We start from the raw sequence: 9,137 nt of genomic DNA, 5'->3' as shown, positions 1-9,137 counted from the left end.
AGGGCAGGGCAGGGCAGGGCAGGCGCTCCAGGCGAGGTCGGAGACCGGGCAGGCCTTGGTGGCAGCGCTCGGTGTTGTGGTCCTAGAGCTTGCGGGTGAGCGTACGAGACTTCATCCTCCTTTGGCAGGGCTGGGGCCGGTACGGACCCCACCCCATCCTATCCTATCCCCTGCTACAGGTAAGGTCCTGGGCTGGAAGCCTTCCCTCATGACAAACGGGACGCGCTGGCGTTGAGCCCATCCTCTTGAAAGCAGCAAGTGCGGCGCCGCCCTAGCCCCGGCGCTCTTGTGCTTATTTACTTTCTGACCCGTTCGGCTTTTGCAAGTTGAAGCAGGGGAGACGCCTTGGTGGGGCTTTGCTGTTCGTGCGAGGGCGGTGAGAGCCGCGTTTGAAGCAGAAGGTGCTGGGAAGCTCTGGGATGCACGCCCAGCTCGCTGGCAGGGGCACCTGGCAGGGGACAGCGCTGCTGTACGAGCTGTGGTAGCTCCTTCAGAAGCAGGGGATGGACACTGCCTTCTGTAGCTTTGTCCAGAGAAGGACAGGGAACTGGGGAAGGGTCTGGAGCACCAGCCCTGTGAGGAGCGGCTGAGGGAGCTGGGGGTGTTTAGCTTGGAGAAAAGGAGGCTCCGGGGAAACCTTATCCCTCTCTACAACTGCCTGAAAGGAGGGTGGAGCCAGCTGGGGACTGGCCTCTTCTCCCCGATGACACAGGACAAGACGACAGTCTCAAGCTGTGCCGGGAGAGGTTTAGGTTGGACATTAGGAGGAATTTCTTGACAGAAGGGGTGATTAGCCATGGGAATGAACTGTCCCGGGAGATGGTGGAGTCGCCATCCCTGGAGGGACAGTGACAGCTGTTCTTAGGGCCTTTTCAGGATTACTTCATGCTGGTATTAACACTCCCAGTAGTCTAACATTTGCACAGATGTCCAAGTGACAGTGGAAGAGAAGAAAATGATTTTACAGATGGTCAGTTGGGTTTACGTGCATGATGCTTTTCATGTGTGCTATCCTTGCTACTGCCACAAATGAAAAGTGTGCTTGCTGAACCAACTGTGTGAAATACTGGACAGGCATACAGAAGATAGCAAGCTGGACTTCATGTTGCAAAACTGTATTTCTTTTAGCTTCATACAGCAAACCAGCCAGTTTTGTGCAGCTGTGAAGTTACATTCAACCATACTTTGAATACGGCCTTTCTCAAGAAATATGAGAATGTGTAAGGCATTGAGATGTGAAAACTAAGGCTTTCTTAATACATAGTGTCTATATTTTGTAATGTCTTGATGCTTTTCTAACTGCATTTCCTTCTTGACTAAGAAAGTTTAGCTTAATATTTTAGCTGAAAATGTAACAAGTCTGTCTGTCTTAAAATTTGCTAGAACAAAGACGACAGAAAGTTGAGGAGTATCTATCAAGAAAGAAGACTATTTCTGGTGTGCCCATTCAAGAAAACCAGACATTGATCAGGTAGTGTTTCTGCTGTGGCTTATATTCTCTTATGTTCATATTCACTAATGTTCCTTCATTTTCATCTCAGCTGGCTTCTGTAGGTCCTCGGATGCAAGGATACCCCTTGCTAACTAGAATGTTAATCTTCAGTCACATGCAGTAATGTCATGTCTCTTATATAACACATCACAAAGCACCTGAGGAAGAATTTGGATTTGTGACCAAATCCAAAGATAAACCAAGATCTTTTTCTTCTGAGTTGTCAATACATTTTCATAGTTGCTAAGAGACAATACTGCTCTTGGTGGTTTTGTAACTTTCTGGGTAGTCTGATGCCAGCTCTGGTGCCTGACTGAAGGTTTTGGAACCTGTCAGTGTGGTAGGAACTATGTGTCCTTGTTCAGACTTGTTTCAGTTGGCCTGGGCTCTCATGATTGCAATAGCTGAACTTCAGCTTCTTGTGCTACTCTCCCCTTTTCCTCTCAACTGCAGCATTTACAAACTTGACCTTCTGTAGTAGATGCATCAGACCAGACAAATTGGTACTCATTCTTAAACATGAGAAATTACACTTGCAGTAAATTCCAATCTGTTAGACAGCTCTTTATGATGTAAGAAGGATGTTTTCCAGCCTGGGTTCTGATCAGTGGTTGCTTAACCATTTGTTTTTGCTGGACAAATAGCGCAAGCTAAACAGAAATGCTTCAGTAGGAGTACATTCTGCAGACTACCAACTGAAAGATGTGAACATCCGCTAAAAACACATCCCTTTGTTGCATGATTTAAGATGTCTTTTTTTTTTAAGCAGTAGGAGAGCAACTACCAGTAAACTGCAAGAGAAGTTACAGCTCTCAACATCTCCCAACCCAGAAATGGTAAGTTTTGACTGATACTTAAATACTGATGGCACTCTGTTTCTATGGCTACAACATTCCACTTCCTTAAATGTATGTTGTATGGCTTCCAGAGCATGAGAAGTTTGCAGGTGCAGAGGTGTGGTTTGTTAGAACTTTATTTAGTCGCTGCTTATTATATGCTTTTTGGAAAGCTGCCATATTACAGTAGGAAATGGATTATATTGATATTCAGTTTGTGCCCAATGGGAGAGAGAGTTAAAGAGGATACGATACCATTATTGCTGAAATAATGCTTACATTTTAACAATGTTTCTCAAGAATCTCAGAGGGGTTTTTGATATATTTTGAGTCTTTGGGGAAGTTATTTAAAATCTGAGTAAGGTCTTCTGTCACAGTAAAGAAATTTGTTACTTGAAAGAAAGCCAAACCATTAACAAAATGAACTGTTGAGTGTGTATGTTTTTTCAGTGCTAGCAAAACTAAGGTAATCAGAAGTAGATGCCAATACCTAACCAGAGTTTAAGGGAATGTGTTCCCTGTATCATTTCATGTCACTTTCCTGGAATTAAGATCCAAATGGTTGTGCTGCTTAGAAATAGCAAAATAGGGATTCTTCTCCAGACCTATTCTCAGGAAAAGGTGAGGAAAAAATAGACATAAGAGCTGTGTTCATGTTAGGTGGTTTACAGTTTGGGTTTCAGAAGATTTGAGATGTGGAGTTATTTGAAGAGAAAAGTAAAAAACTTAACTTCAAAACTGAATGCTGAGAAGAAAAATTGCAGAAGTGAGAACAAGTGCTTTTTTAGAAATTTCCTGAAGGTACATATATTTTTCTGTATAAATGTCTTGTATAACTTAAAGTTGAGTGACATAATTTCCTGAAATAATAGTCTTCACACTCAAACTCTGGTCTGTCAAATCTAACTACTAAGCCTCAGTGACAGACCAGGAAATGAGTTTTCTTTCAGGTCAGGAGCATCTTCCTTAAAGTCTGCTCCTGCAGACTTCCATGTGTCATTCACATGGGTTTTTTCTTGCCTTTGGGTATTTCATTCTTTCAAAAGCTGCTGCTTGGATGATGCTGAATTAGTTGCTGTAGAGCAACTTTTTTGGAGGAAAAGACTAGATTCCACTTTTCCTAAGGGGTTGTGCTGAGAACATACAGCTGATAGTTTCAGTAAAACTGTGTAAAACTGATGTAACCATTCTCAAGTTGCAACATCCTACATCTCCATAGTAAGAAAAGTTCTCTTCTGGTGACATCTCCTAGTGTCCTAATTACTACTTTACTCACTACCTTCTGTTAGTAGACTATTCACACTAAGTGGAGGAGGAATGGTGCTGCCATTATGTGATGAGGTATGCAAACAGAGATACTGCACTTGACTACATACAGCCTAAAGCAAGTTTCTGCTTTATAACCCTTCTAAGGAGGTAATTTGGGCAGTTTAAAGCCAGCAGTTGCTTTAAGAGTTTTATTTCTTTCTTTTCTTCCAAGGCAGAATTTAAGCAATTTTTATTTGATTTTTGATGCGAATTCTGTAGTAATAGTTGACAAGTAATCTACTTAATATTTATACATTACTTCTGTAGGCATCTTTAAACTGGCATTTACGGTTAAGCAGTTTAGTCCTGTGAATCATTGGAAGCCTCTTTGGAAACAAGTAACATGTAGCATGAACATACATCTAACATTTCCATGAATTTGCTTTTGATTTCAGGAAAATAAAGAGAATGCCGATAAAGAGTCATGGGACCAATCAAGTGTAAATTCAGAAACAAGTGTTACTTTAAACTCTTCTACAGTCCCACTGACAAGTTACATAGCAGGGACAAACTGTAATCTTAAAAATCAAGCTCCACAGAATAAAGTAATTGATATAAAATCTCAGCATGTATCACTTAGCAAGGCCATCTTGGAAATCAAAAGAATTAAAGAGAGGCATTTGACAGCAGAAAAACAAAATGCAAGTATCAGCGTACCAAAGAAACCAGCTCTTGGCAGATACCGTGGCAAAGTTATCCAATCCAAGATAAATTCTTTCTGGAAAGCAGCAAAAGATGAAGGGGAAAAGAGTTCTTTGCCAGACAAGAAGGCTTTTCCTTCTGCCACCAAACAAGCAGCAAATTCTTTGTCCATGAAAAGCTGTAATGCAGTTCTGAAGGCCGTCAAAGTCGCAAACAACACTAAATCTGTAAAATCCAATGGTGTCCCGCCATTTCAGAGCAAACCATCTGACAAAGCTGCTACCAACTCACAGTCTGGTCTGAAGAAACAGCTGACATTTGCTGTGGCACCAAAGAAAGTAACAGTCCCAAAAGTGGCTGGTGGAAGGCGACCACAGCCACTGAAGGCCCCTTCTAGCAATCCTGATCGCAAAGTGCGCAGTGTGAAGAAATGCGCAGATTTTTGCGAAGATGCACGACCAGAAACTCTAGCAAGATCAACTTCTGTTGCTCCTGGTACAAAATCAGGACACAATTCTAAAATGGATGAAAAGAGAAAATCTATTCTGCCAAAAGAGTCAGTAGAAGAGAGAAGGTAACTAAATTACTGTTGTAGGTTACTCTTGCAAGTTATTCAGGCCTTTTTCCCAAGAATATCTAGTTTGATCTATTTGTTGCTGTATAGACTCTGAAAAACAGAGAAATAGGTGCTTGAACTTGATGCCCAAGGACAGCAGACTAAAATTTAAGGCTTATACTGAGAAATCAGGATTCAATTGCAGGACCTCTCCAGGCTTACAACTTTTCCCGCGCAGTTAAAACATAGATGTTGCCGGAGCTGTTTTTTTAGTCTAAGTGTTGTGACAGCCTTAAGGATGGCAGATAATCTTGTAAATGAATTTCACATGCATGTCACAGATTAAAAAAAAATGACTGAGGCAGGATGTATATAGGCAGGAGCATCTCTACAGACTCAAGGAGAGAAGTTGTCAATGACATTTTTCACTGTGGTGAGTGCAGCATAGACAATGGGTGGGACTATGATTCACAGTCTAAAAGGTATTTAATATTCCTCATATAGAGGTCCTTGTAATAAGTCACATATACTAAAAATTGATGGCCTAGGGGGTAGGGTTGAAATAAAACATTAAAACTGAATTACACTTCACATCAGTTTCAGATTCTATAAATTGTGTCATAGGTTTGTTTTGGGCTGTTCTCCACACTTTGTCTTATGATATTAGTTTCTAGTTTTCTGGTTTGAAGTGGGATGGGATGGGGAGAGTAATGCATGAATAATTTAGAAGCATTTTTTTACCTTCTTTTGAAAACAAGGGTCTGTAACCTAAGTCTCTTGTTGCAGCTGGAAAGGAAGATACCTGCTTTAACCTGGTAGATACCTAAAGCATACAATAATACACGTAGTTTTGAAATTTTCATGCAGATCTAAAAGGCAGCTTTATTCCTCTTGGGATTAAAAGAAGATTCAGACTACCTGGAAAGTATCTTGGCATGACTTACCCTAATTAGTGTCAGTCAATGTAAAAAAACTGATAAAACATCTGTCACTTCAGCTTATAATATTCCTAAATGCAGAGCTCGCCTGGATGAATGGAGGGCATCTAGAGGAAAAGTGATGAGACGACCCCCTATATGTGCACTTCTGGGACCCCAGTCTAAAAGTGAAGAACAAGAATTCTCTGCTGCTGATACAGAAAAGGTCAACAAGACTCTGAGTGAATGCTTGCATTTAACAGAACAGGTACTGGGACCCCTGCCTAATGAGTTCTGATCATATAGGTACTGACAACGTGAAAATCCTCTGGGCATGTCAGACCCATGTGAGTCAGATACAATACAACAATTAGGAGACTAATTGTTCCCCAAGTTAAGCAATATCATAGCTTTTACCAACAGCTGAAGAAATTAACTAACTCACTGAGATACTGAATAAGTATAGGCAATAATGGTAATAATAGTAATTGAACAATAATGTAATGAGAGTAGATAGAAGGAATTAACGTAAAACAAGTTTGCATTTGCAGAAACTTGTCTGTACTTCTGAAAAAGTCTGTTTCAAGTAGTTCTGAAGATGCCTGAACATCTGTTTATTCCTTCTACTTACAATACTGTATAAATAATTCTAATTTTGAAGAATAGGTGAATAACAATTCTGCCAAAGGAAAAACCCTTTGCTTTCTAGTTCAAAAGCAGCAAAACTACAGCACCTCAATGTGTCAAATGCATTGAAATCTCTACTTTTGTGTTGACTTTAGGGACATCATGGTGATGAAGCGCGTGCCATGTTGGAGGATCTGATACACAGCATTCCTGGGGTTAAAAAACTTGCAAAATATTGGATCTGCTGTATGCGTCTTGAGCAGATGGGCCAACTAGGAAAGCTTATTGCTGTCTATGAGGAGGCCATTTTGGCAGGAGCAATGGTAAGCAACTTTTCTTAAAATTTGAGATTAACAATTAAAAGAAAGGCATGAAAGTATGGCCTGTAAAATACAACTGCTTCTGATTTTATTAAACACCTTTATAGTAGGAGGAAAGCCACATGACCTACCTGACCATAAAAATAATGGATTTGGTTTGCTCTGTAGCCACTGTAGGTACTAATTTGAAGAAGAAAGGTTTAGGATCATCAAATTACCATAGTACCACTAGAAACCCAAAACAGAACTTAATGTTATACCTACTGATAGACTCAATTTCTGTGCTTTAATATCAGCTAGATTTCAGGGCATCAAATACATCTTTAGCACACCAAATACTGAAAATACAAGATTCACTTGTGTTCTGGCTTAACACTGAATACAAGATTCACTGTGTTCTGTAACATGAAAATCATATGGCCTGCTTCACTTTTTCTGTAACTATTACACCAATCAAATAAGCTGAGATGATAATTCATTTTGGAATTGTTTTTCTAAAACAGTGCAACTTTTTTTCAGCCCAGAGAGGAATTGCGACACACCCTAGTAGATGCAATCAAAAATACTGAAGGTCTTTTTAACTCTGACAATGGTAAGTCTGAGTACTCTGTTCTAGTTATATGTCTGACTTGATAACCAACAAAAAGTGTTTAAAGTATTTATACTAATATTAAATTTTAATTAATGGAAAATTTTCCATGATCATTTTATACTCAATTGTCTTTGAAAACAATCTTGGCTAAACAAATCCTTTTCAAGAGTAGGCTTATTAAAATTATTTGAGATGCTCTTGTATTCAGACTTTTTAATTAAAATTTATAAAAGCTGTGTCATCCAGTTATTTCAGCCTGATAGTCAAAGAGTAAATAAAAATACTCTTGTGAGCTAAAAATCAGTGCCTCTGACTCAAACTCCTTCACTTCCAGAAGCCTGGTTGTGTTTATGGCATAGTGTCAATTAAAGGTCGTAAAAATTCTAATTTTGGAAGTAAAGCAGCCATAAATATTTCCTTTCAATATAACATAACCTGACAAGTATCTGAACTCAGAAACTGGCTGAAATACTTGTTGAGAGCTGCTGCACTTGAAAAGGAAGAGAATGATTTCTCAGGATGTGTACTTAGCCTGAGCTTTCAGGTTGCAGATTTGTAAAGGTGGCTAAAATCATCAGCAACTTAAATTGTTGTGGCTCAGACTTCAATGCACACTTACCCGAAATCTTAGAGCTCTACATGAGAATAAAAGTTATTTCTCTAAAAACATTCTCTTTAGTTGTAACTAATTGCAGGTGTACTCTCTTCAATGTTGCATTTTTAGGGGGAACCATGATAGAAGCTCATTTAAGTGAGGTAGTGGAAGTCAACCAGGAACCAAATTCATCTGTAGAACCAGTTCAGAAAACCTCCAAAGATCTCTGCCCAGATGATGACCAAAAAGAAGAGAGTGATAATAAAAAGGCAGAGACAAGCAGTGAAGTTATCAAAAAAGATGATGATTTAGACTTAAAACCAAAAGAGATCTTGCCAAAAAAGAATAAAAAGCACAAGGCTAAAGAACGGGCAAAAAAGAAAGGAAAATGTGAAAGAGAACAGAAGGAGGATGGGATAAAAAATACAGCCCAAGCAACTAATTCTCCTGAGAAAGAGAATGACACATCTTTTTCAAGGAGATGCAACCCTCCTACCACACCATATTTGGAAAGGTAAGATTACTTCAGGTAACCATGGAAAGTCTGTAGTGTCTGCAGTAACTGTGTCCTGTGAAAACAGGCACTGCATTTGTGAATACTTAATTGAAAGATCTCAAGAACCACATTTTTAGGATTGCTTCCTCTTCCTTCAGAAGGAAGTATTTTTAAGTAAGCTCTATTTACCCAAACTGTTTTGCTTTTTGAATGATTCAGTACAGAGTAACCAGACTTTTGTGACAGAGACGTAAATTCCAGATTTAGGATTCCCTTCCACTGCCAACACGGCAGTAGCAGTTCTACACTGAGCTAGGAAAAAAGAAAGATGTCTCCATTCCTCCCCTTTTCAAATGTAGATAAGGTTGTATGTCATAACACGGAATTAGTGAACAAGATGTAACTGGCCTGCAAAGATTACTTTAATTGGATCTTGAGGCCAAAACCTGGGTAGTAACCTCAATACAAACCAACTAATGCCTTTTTTTTTTTCCATAAATTTTTTTCTAAGACGGTAGACTTAAGGAAGTTGTGCTGAGCTTTAACATCTGATGGAGTTGGAGTCCTGGCAGCTGTCCACTGTCCCTTGCAGCAGGAAGAACAGTTTCCTCTGATGGAATAGGAAAGAATCTTTCTTTGGGAACTCTTTTCAGGAGGTTTTCTGGGTTAAAATATTTTGCCTAGGAAAAGAGTTTCTCATCTGGTTTTAACTGAATGAATGGAAAGGGACCTGTTTCCTTTAGCTGTGGGAATGGG

General features: G+C 39.6%; 2 protein-coding genes across 2 annotated transcripts in view; one reads left to right on the top strand and one right to left on the bottom strand.

Moving 5' to 3' along the window:
• Positions 1–157, bottom strand: part of VPS36 (vacuolar protein sorting 36 homolog) — a 20,734-nt gene extending 20,577 nt beyond the window's left edge. Inside the window, exon 1 of the mRNA XM_031056788.1 lies at positions 94–157. Within this exon, the coding sequence (XP_030912648.1) occupies positions 94–157 (64 nt within the window). The remainder of the gene's footprint in view (positions 1–93) is intronic.
• Positions 158–1,387: 1,230 nt separating this feature from the next.
• The window catches only part of CKAP2 (cytoskeleton associated protein 2), an 8,998-nt gene continuing 1,248 nt past the window's right edge, over positions 1,388–9,137 (top strand). The window contains exons 1-7 of the mRNA XM_031056805.1: positions 1,388–1,471; positions 2,262–2,328; positions 4,032–4,852; positions 5,854–6,019; positions 6,534–6,701; positions 7,218–7,290; positions 8,015–8,399. Of these exons, the coding sequence (XP_030912665.1) occupies positions 2,326–2,328; positions 4,032–4,852; positions 5,854–6,019; positions 6,534–6,701; positions 7,218–7,290; positions 8,015–8,399 (1,616 nt within the window). The 5' untranslated portion in view covers positions 1,388–1,471; positions 2,262–2,325. The remainder of the gene's footprint in view (positions 1,472–2,261; positions 2,329–4,031; positions 4,853–5,853; positions 6,020–6,533; positions 6,702–7,217; positions 7,291–8,014; positions 8,400–9,137) is intronic.

Source organism: Geospiza fortis, unplaced genomic scaffold, assembly GCF_000277835.1.
Source record: "Geospiza fortis unplaced genomic scaffold, GeoFor_1.0 scaffold194, whole genome shotgun sequence".
Taxonomy (NCBI): domain Eukaryota; kingdom Metazoa; phylum Chordata; class Aves; order Passeriformes; family Thraupidae; genus Geospiza; species Geospiza fortis.
This window is presented reverse-complemented; position numbering and strand designations above follow the sequence as displayed.